We start from the raw sequence: 20,240 nt of genomic DNA, 5'->3' as shown, positions 1-20,240 counted from the left end.
TCTATAAACTACATTAAAGTTAAATATTAATATAAAAGAGCTTCTTTGATATTCTCATTTTTTTGAATAGTTCGGATCATATTTTTTTTTTTACTTAAAAATTAAAATTAATTTTTATGAACAAAATAAAAGTTGAGAATGAAATTATCATGATAACACATATGTTTCTGTTTTCATATGCATATAATAAGTCTGTTCCACGAGATACTCGTAGTAAAACTTAAAACACATGTAAAGTTCAAATTGAGAGCGTAACACATATAAATTGCCAAATTACGCTCTTACACAGATTTTCATGAAACAGCAAATAAATACAAAAATTGAAACCTAAACCAAACTGATTCACACATCAACACAAATTTTACTTGAAATTAAATGTACGAGTCAAATCTGTGCAGCATTTTCAAATTTCAACAGGGATGTTACGCTCCCTCAGATGCACTCATTTACTCTAAAATTTGTGGAACGCACTTGTGTATTCACAGTGTCACTCAAAGTCATTAAGAGTAGCTCATAGAACAGACATATTAATATATTAATACTGCGTCTTACCTTTTAACTGTAAGAACTTATCGTTTTTAATGTAAATAAATAAGTTATTCGTAAAATTTCTTTATGTATTTAGTTTTCATAGTTTTGCAGTTTCTTACAAAACTTAGATTTAAAATATATTTCTGGCAATACTAATTTACTATCATGTCGTAAAATATTACATCACTTTACGATCTTTATTTATCATGTTAAATATATTTAATTTTCGGTGCAAACGTAAAAATTTAGATTATTATAAATTTAAGATCATGAGCCATAATTTTGCCTTTATATGCGGTTCGTTTATGTAACTTTCTAACTTAGTTTTCTTGAACGTTTTTCTAACTTTTGACTTAAAGTGACTCGAAGTGTTTGTTAAAAGTCAAAAAAATCGTTCGAGAAAACGAAGTGAGAAAGTTACATAAACGATAGTCTAAAATATTTACTAAATATCAGTAAGCTATGATCCATAAATTTCAATTGAAATAATATCTACGTTATTATTTGATAAAAATTTTTTTTAGTTATACATATATTTACAAGTACTGCAAATAGATCGTTAATTATTAGGAAAAATTGTTTTTGAAAACAAATTTCAAATATAAATTGAAAATTTAACACATATAGCATCTTAAAGTAAGATCATGAAGAGCCTATATATATTACTAATATGTTTACTCTTCATTGAATTCGTGAACTTGTTTTGCTGAAGTTTGAGTTTTTGAGTTTTTCTGTATATAATACCTTATATAATTTGTGTAAATGCAACACTGTATTCAACCAATAAATCTGAGAGAAAATATTACATTGAAAAAATTTTAACATTTGTATTCTGAGTGAAAGAAAATTTTGTTTATTAAAAAGTTAAACGTCTTATTGCAGGCATTTCATAAGATTTGGTAACTAAATAAAGTATAACAATGGATTCGGATGACGATGATATGCCTGAGGAAACAGGAATTAATTTAACCGGCATATTGTTTGGAAATATTGATGATGATGGCAAACTGCAAGATGAAGAATTCGATGATAATTTAGAACTTAAACAAAACTTGCATTCATTATCTAAGTAAGTGAATATATAAATCAAATTTTTTTACAAAGCTCAATTAATAAACAAAACTTTGTCAGGTTTAGCCACATAAGTTCTGTTATAACCTCAATGTTAGCTGAAGATGAGAAACTAAGTGATTTTGATGCATTGAAGTCTGGTGTGTCCCCAACTGAAGACGATGACTACGACGGTGGTAAAGATGAGGATGCGGTTGATTTTTTTGATATTGAGGAGTTTTCTGAGGATTGCTCAAGATCACCGGTGACGGCAGTACACACAATATCTGGAGAGGATCTTGAGGATGCAATACCAGCTAATAAAGTAGAAGCTAGTCGTAAGTCACAAATTATATACAATTTTTTTTTTTTTAAGCAACTTTTAAAGTTAATATTTCTTTAGATTTAAAAAAAGATGATAAAGAACTAATGCCACCACCCAGTCTACCTACACGAAGTGGTAGTACATCTAATGATGACACAAATCAAAAAAATGAAAGTACCGATACTGCATCAGAACTAGATAAATCTCAAAAGCGTAAGTAAATATAATATATCACCAACAATTTGAGTGAATTATTTTAGATCTAATATATAAAAAAATCTATATTAAACTTTATTCTTTCAAAAATTGTTAACAGTAATGGAGCGTAAGCTTGATACTCCATTAGCAGATATGCTACCATCGAAATATGCTAACGTAGATGTAAGAGAACTATTCCCTGATTTTCGTCCAGATAAAGTATTGCGTTTTTCACGTCTTTTTGGTCCAGGTAAACCATCTAGTTTACCACAAATTTGGCGTCACGTGAAAAAAAGAAGACGTAAGCGGAAACAATCAAGAGATCACAAGGTAAATGAAAAATTTGTTGTTAATAATAGCTGTATTTAATGTTTAAAAATATTTTTAGAATGTAAATGGTGGTTCAGACTCAACAAGTGATTCTGAAGAGCCCAAGAAAAAGGGTTTTGGTGTTTTTTATGGACCTGAACCTACACCGGATCAATGTAGGTCCGATGATGAAGACAAACTGTTAAGCGAATTAAACGATGAAGGTGAAAAACAAGAAGACTTAGAAAATGGTGAAAGTAATGAAAATAAACCAAAAATTGCTGATTGGCGTTATGGACCAGCACAGATTTGGTATGATATGCTTGAAGTGCCTGATTCTGGAGAAGGATTTAACTATGGCTTTAAAGTAAAATCTTTAGCTGAATCTAAAAAAAGTCAAAATGATTTGGAGATTTCATCTCATGACAATCTTGAAACTGAAAACGCTCTTCCTGATGATGCATTCTTAATGTTATCACAGTTACATTGGGAAGATGATGTGGTTTGGGATGGAAACGATATAAAAGCAAAAGTTTTACAAAAATTAAATTCAAAAACTAATGCTGCTGGTTGGTTACCATCAAGTGGTTCACGTACTGCCGGTGCATTCAGTCAGCCTGGTAAAACAATGCCAGCTTCTGGTACCCCAGGTGGGAAAATGTCCGGCGGTTCTGGATCAAGTAGCAAGCAAAAAGCAAATCAAATGTAATAAATTTTTAATTTTAAGATTTATATATGAGATTTATATTTCCAATATTTTTATTACAGTATACAGCCGAAACCTGTTGAATCTATTGATGACACTTGGTATAGCATATTTCCTGTTGAAAATGAGGAATTAATTTACACAAAATGGGAAGATGAAATAATATGGGATTCTGCAAATATGCAAAAAATGCCTAAACCAAAAGTTTTAACACTCGATCCTAATGATGAGAACATAATATTAGGTATACCAGATGATATTGATCCATCTAAAATTAATAAAAATACTGGGCCACCACCGAAAATTAAAATACCACATCCACACGTTAAAAAATCAAAAATTTTACTTGGAAAAGCTGGTGTAATTAATGTATTAGCAGAAGATACACCACCTCCACCACCAAAAAGTCCTGATCGCGATCCATTTAACATATCAAATGATTCGTAAGTTGATTGATTCTATAATATCGTTATGATATTACAAAAATAACACATTAAAATCAGTTTTTGCTTTTATTTGAAATAGTTTTAATAATTTTTTCAATTAATTGGCATTACTAATTAACAAAAAAAATAGTAAATTTAAGTAGAATCAAATATGTAAATATATGCTTCATATTTGCATTGATCAAAAATATTTTTTGAAATAAATCATTTAATAATTTGAGTTATATATAATTAAATTTCGAGTCAATTTATATTATATTATTATTTATTGTGTCACTCAGATATTATATGCCGAAGACTGAACCGACTTTCCGCCTTAAAGCTGGAGGCGGTAATTTAATACAGCATTCAACACCAGTAGTAGAATTACGTGCTCCTTTTATACCTGTAAGTTGAATTAAAACTAAAATTTATTTTAATATTTTTATGAACTAAATCATTCATAATTCTTAAAAGTATTATAGAACTTATAAAAACCTACGACTTTAAATTAATTATTCTTTATTTATATTTATAAAACAGACACATATGGGACCAATGAAGCTACGTGCCTTCCATCGACCACCATTAAAGAAATATTCACATGGTGTATTATCACAAACCATACAACATCAAGTGCTACCATTGCTTAAAAACATTGCGAAAAAAGCGAAGCAAAGGGAGTTGGAAAGAATTGCATCAGGTGGTGGTGATGTATTTTTTATGCGTAATCCAGAGGATTTAAGTGGTAAAGATGGAGATATTATTTTAGCTGAATTTTGCGAAGAGCATCCACCATTGATGAATCAAGTATATACATATATATAATTATTTATATTATTTTATATAAATTTAACGAATTAACTTAAAGGTTGGCATGTGTTCGAAAATTAAAAACTATTATAAACGTAAAGCAGCAAAGGATAATTGTACAAAAGACTTTAAATATGGCGAAGTGGCTTTTGCACATACAAGTCCTTTTCTTGGTATTCTACATCCTGGGCAGTGTATACAGACTATCGAAAACAATATGTACCGTGCACCGATATACCCACATAAAATCAATACTACTGATTTCTTAGTAATACGTTCTCGAAATAACTATTGGATACGATCTGTCGACGCATTATTTACAGTGGGACAAGAATGTCCATTATTTGAAGTACCAGGGCCAAATTCGAAGAGAGCAAACAATTTCACACGTGATTTTTTGCAGGTTTGTATATGTAAAAATAAATCAAATAAGTTAAATTTACACATTTCTTCCTTTCAGGTGTTTATATATAGATTATTCTGGAAAAGTACTGACAATCCGCGTAGAATTCGTATGGATGATATTAAACGTGCCTTTCCAGCACATTCTGAGAGCAGCATTCGTAAGCGTCTTAAACAATGTGCTGATTTTAAACGTACTGGTATGGATTCAAATTGGTGGGTAATCAAACCAGAATTCCGATTACCGTCAGAGGAGGAAATACGTGCTATGGTATCACCTGAACAATGCTGTGCTTATTTTAGTATGATAGCAGCTGAACAAAGACTTAAGGTATCTATCAAATTAAAATTAAAATGACTAATCAGGTTAAAACTATATTCGTCTCAGGACGCTGGTTATGGTGAAAAATTTTTATTTGCACCGCAAGAAGATGATGATGAGGAAGAGCAAATGAAACTTGATGATGAAGTTAAAGTTGCACCATGGAATACAACACGGTAATATATATTTTACATCTTATTTTATACACATTAATAACTTTAATATATTTACATATATATGTAAAAAAAAAATACACGTAGAGCTTACATACAAGCTATGCGTGGAAAGTGCTTGTTACAATTGACTGGTCCTGCAGATCCCACAGGTTGCGGAGAAGGTTTTTCATATGTTCGAGTTCCAAATAAACCCACTGTAATTTTATTAACCTAATTAAATTTCCAAACGATATACTAAATATGTTTTTTTAACATTGCAGCAAACGAAAGAGGAACAAGAGTCTCAACCAAAACGTACTGTCACAGGTACCGATGCCGATTTACGTCGCTTGCCTCTACAACGAGCTAAAGAATTGCTACGTAAATTCAAAGTTCCGGAAGAGGAAATCAAAAAACTTTCTCGTTGGGAAGTAATTGATGTCGTGCGTACGCTTTCTACTGAAAAGGCTAAAGCTGGTGAACAAGGCATGGATAAATTTTCACGTGGTAATCGTTTCTCAATAGCAGAACATCAAGAACGCTATAAAGAAGAATGTCAACGTATATTTGATTTACAAAATCGTGTTTTGGCTAGCGAAGAAGTGCTTTCAACTGACGAAGCCGAATCCTCAGCATCTGAAGAATCAGATTTAGAAGAGCTTGGTAAAAACTTGGAAAATATGTTGTCAAATAAAAAAACATCAACCCAGCTTTCTATGGAACGTGAGGAGCAAGAAAGACAAGAATTATTGAAAAAATTCATGGAAGAGCAGGAGAGCAGTAATTCCAAAGGTGGTAAATCAAAGGATGGTAAAGATGAAAACTCCCAACAACCAGTGCAAAATCCAAATCAAGGTCGCATTTTGAAAATAACTCGAACTTTCAAAAACCAAGAAGGTAAAGAATATACACGAGTTGAATTGGTACGTCGCGCACCTGTCATTGATGCATATGTAAAAATACGCACTACAAAGGATGAGCAGTTCATTAAACAATTTGCCACATTAGATGAACAACAAAAAGAAGAGATGAAACGAGAAAAACGACGTATTCAAGAGCAATTGCGACGTATTAAACGTAATCAGGAACGTGATCGTTTAGCGCAATTAGCACAAAATCAAAAGTTACAACCTGGTGGTATGCCTACATCTTTGGGTGACCCCAAATCATCTGGTGGATCATCACATAAAGAACGCGATACAAGTCATAAAGAAGTTAGTCCGTCACGAAAGAAATTCAAACTGAAACCAGATTTGAAACTTAAATGTGGAGCATGTGGTCAGGTATTGTATAAACCAATAAGATTTTCTGATTATAAACTAAATTTTAAACTATTTTTTTTATTATTTAGGTTGGCCATATGCGTACCAACAAGGCATGTCCTCTTTATACTGGCACACAATGTCCTTCCACACCAGTAAATGTAACAATTCCCGAAGAGCCAGAAGAGGAAGTGGAAAAAGAAGTTAACGTAGAAGATGATGATTTTGTTAATGTGGACGGAACCAAAGTAACGCTGAGCAGTAAATTGCTTAAACGTCACGAGGATCTGAAGCGTCGCACATTATTATTGAAAGTGGCAAAAGATGGTACTGGCAAGAAGAAACGACGCATGGCTGGTGATTTGCATTGTGACTACCTGCAGCGACATAATAAGACTGCAAATCGTAGACGCACCGATCCAGTTGTTGTATTATCTTCAATATTGGAAGAAATACTAAATGAATTACGTGCTATACCTGACGTCTCACCATTTTTGTTTCCTGTCAATGCTAAAGTAATTTTAGAAACTGAATATAAATCATATTTATTTGAGTTATATATATATGTATTTTGTACAGCTTGTTCCCGATTATTATCGTATTGTTACTAAACCTATGGACTTACAGACGATGCGCGATCATATAAGAACACGTCGTTATCATAACCGTGAAGAATTCTTAGCTGATCTGAACCAAATTGTAGAGAATTCAACATTATATAATGGTGCTAATAGCTCATTTACAATGGCTGCACAACGTATGATACAAAAATGTTTCGAACTTTTGTCAGAAAAGGAAGATAAACTAATGCGCTTGGAGAAGGCAATAAATCCTCTACTGGATGATGACGACCAAGTCGCACTTTCATTTATTTTTGAAAAACTTCATGGTAAAATTAAACTTATGCAAGAAAGTTGGCCTTTCTTAAAACCTGTGAATAAAAAACAAGTTAAGGACTACTACACAATTATTAAGAAGCCAATGGATCTAGAGAAGATTGGTAAAAATGTTGAAGGTAAAGAGAATGTGAATATATACATATGTACATATTTATTAATTATGTTTATGTGTAAACGAAGAGTATTAGTTAACACTTCAGTCTTGTACTATTTAGCTTGTAATCAGCACAAACATCATATACTTACTGCCTACTAAGCAGCAATACAATCTCCTGACTCATATCTTATAGTGTAGTAATAGTATAGTACTAGCTTTTTTGAGCAAATTTTTCCACTAACCTAAAATGCAGATATAATTTACTTCTCGAGATATCGGGGTATAACAAAAAAGTCTACTCACGCCATCTAGTTGCAATTTATTGTATACACTTTGCTTTGGCTGAAATTAATATCACTAATTAGGACCTTCTTATTAACAAGCGATTTTCAGTCTTATTTAGAGAGTAGACATTCTTTCAACGCATTTGAGATCAAGAATTTTGTAACTACTAAGTACCTTATAGCTGCGATGATCATCTGCTAGTAGTTATTAAGTTAAATAGTGCTCCATTAATTGTTGTAAACCGACAATTATTTTGCGCTCCACTAGTTCATGAGAAACTGCCGAATTGGGAAGATATTTTTTAAAAAAAAAAACTTTATTTTTTAGCTAATTCAATTAAGATTCAAAATTCTGTGTAAAGAGTATCTCAGCTTCGGGGAAGCCAAAATTTTAACTTGTATTTTTTTTTTCAATTAATTTAACTTGAACTATAATATGAAAATATGGTTCAGAAAATCAATTAAATATAATTTATTTGTCACAAAACTTAACATTATGGCACTTGTTATTAGTATTTTCTATGTAAAAATTCTCTGATTTAATATCCGATAATTCAAAAAAATGTTAAGAATAATTGACTTTTCTGCAATCTGTTGTCTAATGAACGTCGAATCGTGCACATGATTTATATATGAAAATAGTTTTTTATTAACTAAATTGGTTACTTAAAATTAATTTTTATTTCAATTACAGCTCATCGTTACCATTCGCGGGCAGAATTTTTGGGTGATATTGAGCTAATAGCCACGAATTGTGAACAGTACAATGGTAGTGAGTCACGATTCACAAAGCACGCCAAATATTTATTAAATTTTGCTAAATCCCAGTTAGAAGAGGTAAGACTTAATTAACCACATATGTCTGAATGTAAAAATTAATAAATTTCTTATCATTTTTAGTTTGATGAACACTGTGCGCAATTGGAACAGAATATAAGTAGGGTTCAGGAACGGGCACGTGCTGATATTGAAATGGATGACACTTGGGGTGGTGATGAGCAAGATTATGATTATAATCGTACAAGTCGCTCTAGCACACCTGATGAATTTGTAGATGTGGAAGGCAATGAACCGTCATCCTCAAGTTCCTTACAGCGTGCTTTTGGTGGAACTGGATTGAATGATGGAAGCTTTAATGCACCTCCACCGCCCGATGTGAAGAGAGGACGTGGCAGGCCACGTAAACAACGTGATACTGTCGAAGAAGGTAAAATAATTTTATATATTTATAAAGTATAAATTTCGTTTTTTATATTTTTAGTTACATTATTACAAGCTTTTTAGTTGTTTTTCATTGCATTAAAACATATTCATTCCCTTTTTTCTTATTTTAGTTAGTACACATTTTTTAGTTGGGTTTTGTTTTTATATTGAATACATTAACTTTTTCCATTTTATTTCGCAATCATGTAACAAACTATATATAATCGTAAAAGTTACTGCATGAGCAGAGCTACTCGTATCTTTAAAAATATATTTATCGAAGTGACTAAATTATTTTATAAATCATTTTGTCGAAGTTTGAAACCACTTCATCCGAAGTCGGTGTTTGGATTAATTCACAGTTACTGCTTCATATAAAGTCAAAATAAAATTTTAATTAATCAATTCAGTTGAAATTATATTTTATTTTAATTTTTACCTTCCCGAAATTTAACAAAATGAAAAAGTTGTTTTATCTTTTTTTCTCTCTTAATTTTGTATATCATTTTACACAAAATTGTATTATAAATATTTATAAAAAATATTAAAAAAAAAACAAGTTCATTTACAAATATGGGTTAAAGGACATCAAACCAAAATACCTTACAAATTTTATTTTTTAGTCAAAGTTATACCGAGTGCTGTTAAACGTGGTCGTGGTCGCCCGCGCAAGGACAGCTCAAATTTAAATAACACAAATAATTCCTTTTTGGAAGAAGGTAAGACTAATTGAGATCTAACCGATAAATGTGCATTCAAATAAAAATTACTTTAGCCAAATAAATGCACTTACGCACACAAAGTACAAATTTATTTATCATACACATATAATTGATTTGATTTAAAATTAAGTTTGAAAATTCAAAAATCTTCTTTATTAGTTTCACACTATTTTGGCTTGTTGTGTTCGGCTTTCCTACTCATTTTTATTTTTTATTTAATTTTTGTATGAAACTCAAGCACTCCCATCATACATATTTGCACACACAATATTTGCTTTGCTTTGTTTTGGCCACTTTACTTCAAATTCTAAATTATTCATTAATTAAAACGACAGATATGATTACTAATTAGCATCGCTTAGTATTTTGGCAATTAGCGCTACTAACATTTTGCAACACTAACACAAATTTCTAGGCACTCAAATTCTGTTTGGTCTATAATAATGAAATTCAATCTCTTTATTTTCCCTTTGAAATGCACTTTTAACTCAAAATATAGATCTCCAATGCTCTACGGACGATGAAGAGTTTCAAGAAGTTTCAGAAGATGAGAATAATACAGCCAGCATTCTGGATCAGGGTGAACGTTTGCAGGCAAACGTTAGCAATGAAAACGATACGATCGATATATCGCATATTAAAACAGAAATGAAAACTGAGCCAATTCAAATGCATCCAGGTAATTATAATTATCATCACTAATAAATATGTTTTTTTAATTATGCTTTTGTTATTACGCAATATTAGTTATTTTTATGTTTTAAATATTATTACTTCAAAAGTGTGATCAAAAACATCAAAATTAATATATATAAATATAGTCATTAAGTAACAAGAATCGCAGCTTTAAATATAAATCCCCAACATTATTTATAAAAATTTATTTATGGTCTCGATTATCCGGATACCCAATAATCCGGACAAAGATAAGACAATATTACATCAACAATCGGGATACTAAATTTTTTATATGACAGATTTATCAAATTTTTCCCAACTTCAGTCAATAGTATAGAATTTTATATTAGTATTTTTTTGGAATTTTACTTACTAGAAAAATAATTCCATTGGACTCTGGATGTAATCACGTTTGCAAAACGAATAGGAAGAGAGTATGTAGAATGCTAGATAAGATCAAGTAAGGAAAGGAATCAAGATAGGTGGGAATACTTGAGTATAGACTATACCAATAGGGAACGGAGTGAAAATCAATAAAGCTCAAGTTAGTGTGTGTGTGCTAAGGCACCCGTTTCAGAGGGTAGATATACAATTAGAGTACCCATAGGGGATTACCGATTTTATATACGAGAAGTATTTATTTAGGATGAGAATATATCCGGAATTAAGCGAGTATAGGTATTGCTTGCCTGCTGAAAGGCTTGGTTTTTTATCCTCAAAGATATTTGACGGATTTCTAGTGGAAATTAAATTGCAAATGTGATACCGAAGTCAATACAACCTCAAACAACAAGGGTTTGAAAAATTGAAAACCCTTCCCGATATTTGAAAGGTCAACGAACAACAAACTACACACTAATAAAAATAACTGAAATCAGTTTTATAATGTGTTTTGTTGTTACGTCACTGCTCTTTTTAATATTCAATATATTTCTGCTTCGGTAAGAGTTGATGTATTATTGATACGCAGTTGGAGAATCGATATCTTTAACGTAAAGAGAGCGCTCTATTAGCTAGAGTGCCATTTTTCATGTTGCTGATGATGAAGCATAAAGTTATACCTTCTGGATATCTGCTTAACCATTCAGTTTTTCTACGCATATCACACTTTTTTTGTTGCTTATAGTAAACAAACAAAGCCATTGGTTAAGTAAAACCATTACTTCGTATATTTTTTCTCCTTGCTATGATGCAGTGAAGGTGATATTGGGGATTATATATATTTTTACTTGGCGTGACAACAAACATCGATTTAGTGATGAACTGCCTTTTAGTCTGTCTGCCTTTTATTAAAAAAACATATTTCTGAATATATCTTTTTGGATTTTGTATTCATGAAACTCAAGTTAACAAATGGTTAAAATTTATAATCCATGTCTATATCACATAAACGTGTATTTAAAATTAAGAATATAGGTTTTATTTTAAGTATCAAAAAAAAATTTCAATATAATTTATATTTATCTATGTGACAGTATGAAAACTTCGACAAAATCTAAAATTATAGATATTTTTTATATTTTTTTTACCAAATTATCGGTCATAAATCGATCAAGTCTTTATTAGTTTCTGTATTATTATTTATTAATTGATTACGATTGAATATAATATTATTTGTCATATCAATCATTTATAAAGATTTTAGTGACTTATAAATAACATATTAATTATGAATTAATTTTTTTTTTACTTGCCCCTTACATAAAATAACTTTGTATCTTTTTTTATTATTATTGTATTTTTATTATTTAATGTCTTATACAAACTAGAGGAGCAACAAGGCGAGGATGATAGCCAGCAAGCAGCTGAAGCAATGGTGCAGTTGAGTGGAGTCGGATTCTACACTCAACAGCAACAAGGTTTCTATTCATTTTACATACATGAGATCAAACCTCTCTTAAGTTTTTTATATTGCAAATTTAAGATTATATTTTTTATACTATAATTAACAATATTTACATCTGTTTGTATATTTTAAAATTCATATACAAATAATATCTACTATATATGTATATATAAATTTAAGAAATAGGTTGATTTAAATCATAATAGTCTCTTCTTCAAATCTTAGTGGCTAGTTTCATTTATATCTAATGTATAATGGAGAATAATGCTTTTTAATCAAGAGCAAATAATTAAATTCTTAATAGAGAAGTATATCTCGCAGATAAATTAGCAACAACTGGTTCCATTTCAATAGAAACATTCTTACATGTTTCTAATCTCAGCAGAAACACTAAGACGAATTATTGTTCGAATGCTCTCTGAAACATTCAAGGGCAAATGATTATATATATATTGATACGACTAGTTCAATGCAACCTGGTAACCAAAATATTCTTTTAGTCTAAAATATATTGGCTATAGAAACTATTTCGACTCTAATAATCCTATTTGAATCACTAATAATGCAAAACTTAAAAGAGAATCAAGGAATTTTGGTGTCTATGGTTATAAATTCCCTAAAAGTATTTGTCAGGCTGGTATATAGTATATGGTATATGATATCATCAGATCATATATACCAGATTAGACAACTGCAAAGATGATCTCAGCTTTTAAGGCGATGTAAATATGCCATCATTATTATATATATTTACATATATACAGATATGCAGTTAGTATCGATCAAAGTAATCGATACTAACTAACTGGTTCGAAAGAACCTTATAGATGGATAACAAAGTGTTGCATAAATTCATAAAATTATGTACAGAAACTTGTTTCCGCTATTTTTTTTAACGGTCAGAAAGCACTGCGCATCTTTCCGTAGAACGCCCACTTGTCAGACTGCATTAGGTTAGCTTAGGTTATACCGGCGATCTCAACGAAATCCACTTAGGCCTATAGGCCCATTTTCCTACCTTATAATTAAAGACTCAAGAGTTAAAACCATCTAAAACCTTTGACAAAGCTTATAATGCTACTGAAAGGCAGACTCTATTAATACTGTAATAAAATATATTTAAACAACTTATTCAAGTCTACAACAAAAATTCTTAATAAAATAACTAATTTTCTAAAAGGATATATTTTAATTGTTTATCACCTTTTAAAAAAGTTTTTGAGAAATCTTAACAAAAACTATTTCTCAACTGCTGCGAGATTATCAGGAAACAATGCCAATATCCTCATCTTACCCTAAGACTCTGCAAAGTTTTTTATAACTGTTTACTCGTTTAAACTCTATTTATGTTAAAACAAGTCTTTAGAAATAACATAACAGAACTTTTACTTTAGCTTTTTAGATTTCTCTTTCCATTATAATAATGTATTTGCCCCGATTTATCTGAACCCACACTCAATTCGCTGAGTGTTTTATTTTGAACTTTCTAAACAGTATTTAACATTAAAAAGTGAAATTAATGAACGTTTGTCATACCTTCTCACTGATTATAATATACCCAATATTTCCATATCTTTCACGAAATCAAATTGGCTGTTAAGCTATTAGCTATTAAATATTATATCCTATTTATACATATTTATATAACTCAATATATACCTGTAATAATAATACATATAGACACATTTATTATTGTTTTAATTTTTTTATTGATAATCTGTTATTTCTTTTTCATCAACAAATTTAGATGACTCAATGGAACTGGACCCGAACTATGATTTAGGCGATTTTCTCACAATGCGCAATCGTAACAATAATAATTCACAAGATCAAGAATTTTTGGCAATACAAAATGATGAAAATGCCCAAATGAATAGCACAACTAGTTCTAACGAAAATGGAGACAACAGCATGCAACAACCAATAATGCCTTTATTGTTGCCGGGTAACGATAACGTTGGCATTGATGAGGACTTGGCTATATCTGAAAGTGACGAAGAGGATGAAAATGGTAGTGGTATGGCGATTAAAAGAGAACCCGTTCATGAAAACGATAATAACGCCAATGATTCTGCTCAAAACCAGCTACCAACGGATCGAAAAGATGAATTTAAGCACGAGGATAATGACGATGATGGCTGGTTGCGATTTTAAACGTACGAAATATTTAATAATGGATTGGTACTAATAATTGTAGACGTTGATATGTAATTATTTATTTTTATATAATTTTGTATTGGTTATATTTTAAATTTAATTTTATATGGCAAAGTTAAATTCCTCGTATTCCGCTGGTAGAACCCGGGAATGCATAATCCAGTCTCATTTCTGAAAGACTTTAACAGTTCAATAGAAATGATCTGCTATGAAATCCTCACAAAATGTTTGACAAAATACTGCAAAAAACAATATCACATTTAAAAAAAATGTGTTTATCTGGTATAGATACATGCTTATTTGTAGAATAGAAATGAAAATGTTTTTCATGCATTTTCTACGCGTGGCGCTCCATCGCAGGAAAATATAGCAGAATATTTCGGAGATTTTTCTGTTCTTCAATTCCTACTCCGAATATCTGATATACAACGAAACCAGAAAGAATTCTAATAGATTAAACAATCTTAAAAATACTGGTTGACATATTGAGTCGCATAATAGACCTCTCAGGTCGCGGAAATCCGGGTTGCATAATAGACCTTTTCGGGTTGCGGAAGTTCGAGTCGCATAATAGACCTCGCAGGTCGTGGAAATTCGAGTCGCATGATAGACTTTTTCGGGTTGCAGAAATTTGAGACGCATAATAGACTTCTCAAGTCGCGGAAATTCGGGTCGCATGCTAGACCTTTTCGGGTTGCGGAAATTCGAGTCGCATAATAGACCTTTTCGGGTTGCGAAAATTCTAAACGCATAATAGACCTTTTCGGGTTGCGGAAATTCAAGTCGCATAATAGACCTTTTCGGGTTGCGGAAATTCGAGTCGCATAATAAGTCTCTCAGGTCGCGGAAATTAGTGTCGCTTAATAAACGTTTTCGGGTTGCGGAAATTCGAGTCGCATAATAATAGGCCTTTTCGGGTTGCGAAAATTCGAGACACATAATACACCTTTCAGATCGCGAAAATTCGGGTCGCATAATACACTTTTTCAGGTTGTGGAGATTCGATGTCAATTGTCATTTAAAATATTTTTGTATCTTAATGTTTGTAATTTTGTATAAACTATAAAAATGTGTAATAGAACTACAATATATGTATCCCAAATCCAACTACCTTTCCTATTCTTATCCTAATATCTTACTCATATCTTCCTTCATTATTTTGTTGCGTACAACAAAAATACACGTGGAACATTAAAAATAGCTTAACCTTTTCTTGTAACATTAAGTTTTCTGTTATTGGCCTCATTTATTTTATAATTACAATATTTTATTGAAACTAAATAATTGTTTAAGTCAGTAATGTAATTCATATGTTTATTGTAGTTTGGTTCAAATCAAATGGCATTTGCGGAAGATCGTTAAAAATCAGTAAAACAGGATTAAAATGCACGGAACGATCAGAACCTATTCCCACTTGATTTTAACCAAGCGGTAAATGTTATTGTACATGTTAGTTTGTAAGTTTAAATTTAAGAACATAATTAGCAAAGCTTCAAAACAATGTTATCTATCTATCATAATTTACTTATAATAAAATAAACTTCTTTTTTTAATATAATTTGAGTTTATAAATTTATTTACACGCCTAAATACTGAAGCAAGAAGAAAGTTTTATTCGTCAACTCATAATTACAACCTTATAAATACGTTCAATAAAATTCTAAAATCAGTTATAATCACAACGAAAATATTTTATATAATATCTGTTTATTATTCAACATAGTTGCTTTATCTATAAAAAGAAATTTCAAAATTTATATAAAGTAAAATGTTCTATAAATTTTATTATATTATATGTTATCAAAATTTACGAAAATATATTTACAAACAAATGAAATAAGTTATTTCATATGCAGAAGCGTGATACAAAACAAAAAATAAAAAATTGGAAACATTTATTTGATTGTCAAATTAAATTTATTTGAATTTGAATTTTAGAATTTTAGTTTTTGTCTCTCAACTGCACTCAAAGATTTTAATTGTCTACTAATATTCTTCCTTATTTTCTTACCGTCGACAAACTGTGACATTGCAAAAGTACCTTAGAAAATATATCATTTATCTGGTTTCGTTCTTTGCTGTACTGGTTAAAATTTGTAAGATTTCCTCTATTAATGGTGCTTGTATAAGCTACAAATTATTGTGCAGTGCCACCTGTTGTCATATATTCAATAAGTGTAAAAGCTTTTTGGGACAATTTATTCCCAATATTAGTTTTTCAAAAATCTCCTTTAATGAAGTTAGCGCCATCTGCTATAATATGTATACATATACCTATTTAAAGCCGCTGTATCAGCACAGACAATACAATGTGCTGAATACAGTTTGAGTATTACTGTGAAATATTGAAAAAGATGCACAAAACGTGAAAATACCTTCAAAACAGAAACAATATTAAAATTTTTTTTTAAAGAACTTTTTTGTATTGGTAATTTTAAATAATTAAAAAAATTGACTTTTTATTTTGCCTTAAGTTTTGACAAGATAATACTTGCCAAAGTCTAACGAGTATAAATTCAGAGTATGCTTATTTCGATGTTATTCTGAACGGTTAGACATAAGGGCAGCATGACGATAAACGCAAATAGTGATTTTTCGAGTGTATCCCGCACACATATTACTTAATATCTATTAAGCGTAATTTAGCAATAGTAATAAATTAACAAATGGTTAAGATTGTACTATTCATATCCAATAAAATATTTAAAAAAAAAAAAATTATGAGTGTATTAATTAAAAGGTGCTTCACTAGCAATAAAATTGTATATTTAGTGAATTAGGGACATTATTGAATGTTTTTTTAAAAATAATAATGTTAATGATAATCTAAGAAAAATATATGTTGTACATTGAATATATTTAAACGATTAGATGTAATAAAATGGACCATGACATGGTAATCAGCAAAATAGTCTGTCTCTAAAAATTAATTGAAACAATATACAAATTATATTTGCACATATTTTATAACCAAATCACACAATTCGAGGACATAACATAATAATAATCTTATAGTTAATTGTAAATTTTTGTCGTTACTATTCCTTCAGTACAAAGCCTTCATTTTTTAAATTCCATATTATGTATATGAAGAAAATAACACAATGTTAAGTAATTTATTGGAGTTGTGTCAACTCAAAGTACATATTGCATTTATAAAAAAATGTTTGATATTGTTTTTAACAAAATTTTCATAAACATTAGAGCTAATAAAAATAATATTTTAAATTTAAAAATACATACAAAATTTGTTAAATTCACTGCTTTTTACAATAAAATTAATAACTAATTTATTTAAAAAACTAAGCATATAATAGATTTTCACATAAAGCCTTTTAATGAATTTATATTACCGTTGTTGAAAAATAATTGTTTTTAGTGTTCATTCACAATGCGATATGAATCCAAAAATGATTATTAAAAACTATAATTTTATTATTTCTAGTTTTTATTGTTCATTTAATCATCGAATAATCACGAAGCTTTTGAGAAATATATAAAGAAGTCAGTGAAAAGCGTGGGACTCTGCAAAAACACCCCAGCTATTAAAGAGTAAAAGTGCCCAGTTGCAATAATTCGGAAAAGACTCAACATGTATAACATTTATGAATATATTATTTGTAAATGTGTAGTGTAAATATAATAAAATTAAGCATGAACTTTTAATTGTCTTTTAACGAATTTATGCCATCATTGTTTAATAACAATGAATGTTTTTCGTTTTTCTACTCAATGCGATATAAATCTGAAAATATTAAAAATTTATAATATTTTCAGTTTTTATTATTTATATAATTGTTATCTACTACACTTTTTAAATTGTGTGCAAGGTAGTTTAGTAGAAGTGTTTTTAAACAACAATGGCAACTCTACGAAATAGTGATGTAAACAAAAAATGCAAAACACGAGCTGCATTTATATTAAGTCCAAAAAACTGATACTTTATCGTATCACACAATTATTTCGCGTATAATATTGAGGATTTGTTTGTTTAAAAAATGACAATTAACTGGAAAAAGTATATATTATGGTTTGCGCAGGAACATGTTGATTTCCGTATGGGGGTAACGTAAATTTATTATAAACATTAACAAGAGCTTAATTCGCAATCTTATTCACAGGAATTCAAGAGTATAGCAAAACTGTTTGATCTACGTTTCCAGATACTAACCGAAAATACCACAGTAATTATAAAAATTTAGTATTTTGTACAAAGTATAATAAAATGCCTTACGCTTATCTAACAGAATCCATTCTGGGTAGTTGAGTTCCCGAATGATGAGTCAGCTTTAAAATTTGCCTCGCGTTCGATTGCACTGCGTTGTGTTTTGGAACTCTGGTCCCATGGAAATTCATTAACAGATTTTCACAAACAACTACAATCTTACACAAAAGAGAATGACAAAGAAATAAATAATTACTTTAAAAAAGATTGCTCCTTTAAAATAATTGTGGAAACTTACAACAAACACCTTAAACAAGCAGAAAAAATTCAAAAAATAGAATCACTTGATTATTTGCCAATAGAAGGAAATGTGGATTTAAAAACACCACAGGTTGAGTGGTGGTATATAGAATTTTGGGGTCTCGATCCTACCAATGTGCCAGAAAAACCTGATGATGTGTTGTTTGGACGTTTGGTATGATAAATTTTAATTGCGATAAAATACTGATATTAAATTTATGTTTATTAAAATATAGATTTCGAACGGTCAACGACACCTAATTAAAGAACTTTCTTTAAAGAACAGAAAATTTATAGGAAATACAAGTATGGATGCGCAGCTTAGTTTATTAATGGCAAACCAGGCACTGGTAAGAGATGGTGATCTCGTTTTAGACCCATTTGTTGGTACAGGTTCACTGCTAGTGAGTTCCGCAAAATTTGGAGGTTTGGAAACAGTATTTTTTCTGCTTACATAAAAATTAATTAAAATACATTATAAATCAAAAACAGGCTATGTACTTGGAGCTGACATTGATTTTATGATGCTTCACGCACGTAATCGTCCAAGTCGAATAACGCAAAAAAAGCGTGAAAAAGACGAAAGCATTCGTGAGAACCTTAAACAATACGGCTGTGCAGAACGCTACTTAGATGTTGTGGTAGCAGATTTTTCTAATCCACTTTGGAATAAACGAGTAAAATTCGATTGCATCATAACAGATCGTAAGTAATAAAATCATAAACACAATTTCAGAAAAAAACACAAAAATATTTATTATTTCGGTAGCTCCTTATGGCATAAGAGAAGCGACAGAAAAAGTGGAAATGAAGCAATCAAATAAATCAAATGTGCGAACTGCTGATATGCCACATTATCCTTCGACATCACATTATTGTTTGCAACAGCTCTACGCTGATTTACTGTCATTCGCAGCTAACTATTTAAAAATTGGCGGCAGATTAGTGTGTTGGTTGCCATTTCATCGGTAAGTTGTTATTAGAAGAAGTCACAAAACAATAATTATTTCTTGCAATATTCAATTTAGCGAGGATTACACTGAAGAAATTGTGCCACGCCATATAAATCTGAAATTAGTGGGAAACAGTGAGCAATTACTATGCGGACAAACCTCAAGAAGACTTCTTACCTATGAGAAACATTCTGATCCTGAATTACATGATAGCAACACACAAAGTGACGATTTCATTGTAACAGAATTTAGACCTAGGTATTTTGATAACGTTACGGAATCTCGTACGGAACGACGTTTGCGAAAATCGGAGCTGAGAGAACAAGGACGTATTGAAGCAATAAAACGCGGAAAAAATTTACCAGACTCACGAGAATTGAAAATTTCTCTTAATAAAGCCAGATTTAAATAATATAAATAATTTATTTTTTTAATAAC

The 20,240-nt window shown here is 30.3% G+C and overlaps 2 protein-coding genes across 7 annotated transcripts; both read left to right on the top strand.

Moving 5' to 3' along the window:
• Nucleotides 1–1,075: 1,075 nt before the first annotated feature.
• LOC119685621 (transcription initiation factor TFIID subunit 1) lies at nt 1,076–15,942 on the top strand. 6 transcript variants are annotated; one of them, XM_038099965.1, is made up of 23 exons: nt 1,076–1,167; nt 1,414–1,600; nt 1,663–1,919; nt 1,985–2,119; nt 2,223–2,434; nt 2,493–3,118; nt 3,182–3,562; nt 3,847–3,952; nt 4,088–4,354; nt 4,416–4,760; nt 4,818–5,090; nt 5,148–5,257; nt 5,342–5,453; nt 5,518–6,519; nt 6,588–7,013; nt 7,078–7,513; nt 8,473–8,615; nt 8,679–8,985; nt 9,605–9,700; nt 10,203–10,382; nt 12,151–12,240; nt 13,975–14,383; nt 15,708–15,942. In XM_038099965.1, the coding sequence occupies exons 2-22, from the start codon at nt 1,452–1,454 to the stop codon at nt 14,379–14,381; spliced, it is 6,060 nt and encodes a 2,019-aa protein (XP_037955893.1). In that variant the 5' UTR covers nt 1,076–1,167; nt 1,414–1,451; the 3' UTR covers nt 14,382–14,383; nt 15,708–15,942. The 6 variants fall into 6 exon arrangements, 5 of the variants coding, with proteins under 5 accessions (XP_037955893.1, XP_037955889.1, XP_037955891.1 ...); XR_005252812.1 differs by lacking the exon at nt 12,151–12,240 and having other exon boundaries at nt 13,975–14,434; XM_038099961.1 differs by lacking the exon at nt 12,151–12,240.
• Nucleotides 15,943–18,293: 2,351 nt separating this feature from the next.
• On the top strand, nt 18,294–20,214 carry LOC119676294 (tRNA (guanine(10)-N2)-methyltransferase homolog). Its single transcript, XM_038087533.1, has 7 exons — nt 18,294–18,448; nt 18,506–18,568; nt 18,632–19,024; nt 19,086–19,275; nt 19,342–19,554; nt 19,619–19,817; nt 19,878–20,214. Exons 1-7 carry the CDS (start codon nt 18,383–18,385, stop codon nt 20,212–20,214), a joined length of 1,461 nt encoding a protein of 486 aa, XP_037943461.1. The 5' UTR covers nt 18,294–18,382.
• Nucleotides 20,215–20,240: the final 26 nt, after the last annotated feature.

Source organism: Teleopsis dalmanni, chromosome 2 (genome assembly GCF_002237135.1).
Source record: "Teleopsis dalmanni isolate 2A chromosome 2, ASM223713v2, whole genome shotgun sequence".
NCBI classification, from domain to species: domain Eukaryota; kingdom Metazoa; phylum Arthropoda; class Insecta; order Diptera; family Diopsidae; genus Teleopsis; species Teleopsis dalmanni.
Note: the sequence above shows the minus strand (reverse complement) of the source record. Positions and strands in the feature narration are given on the sequence as shown.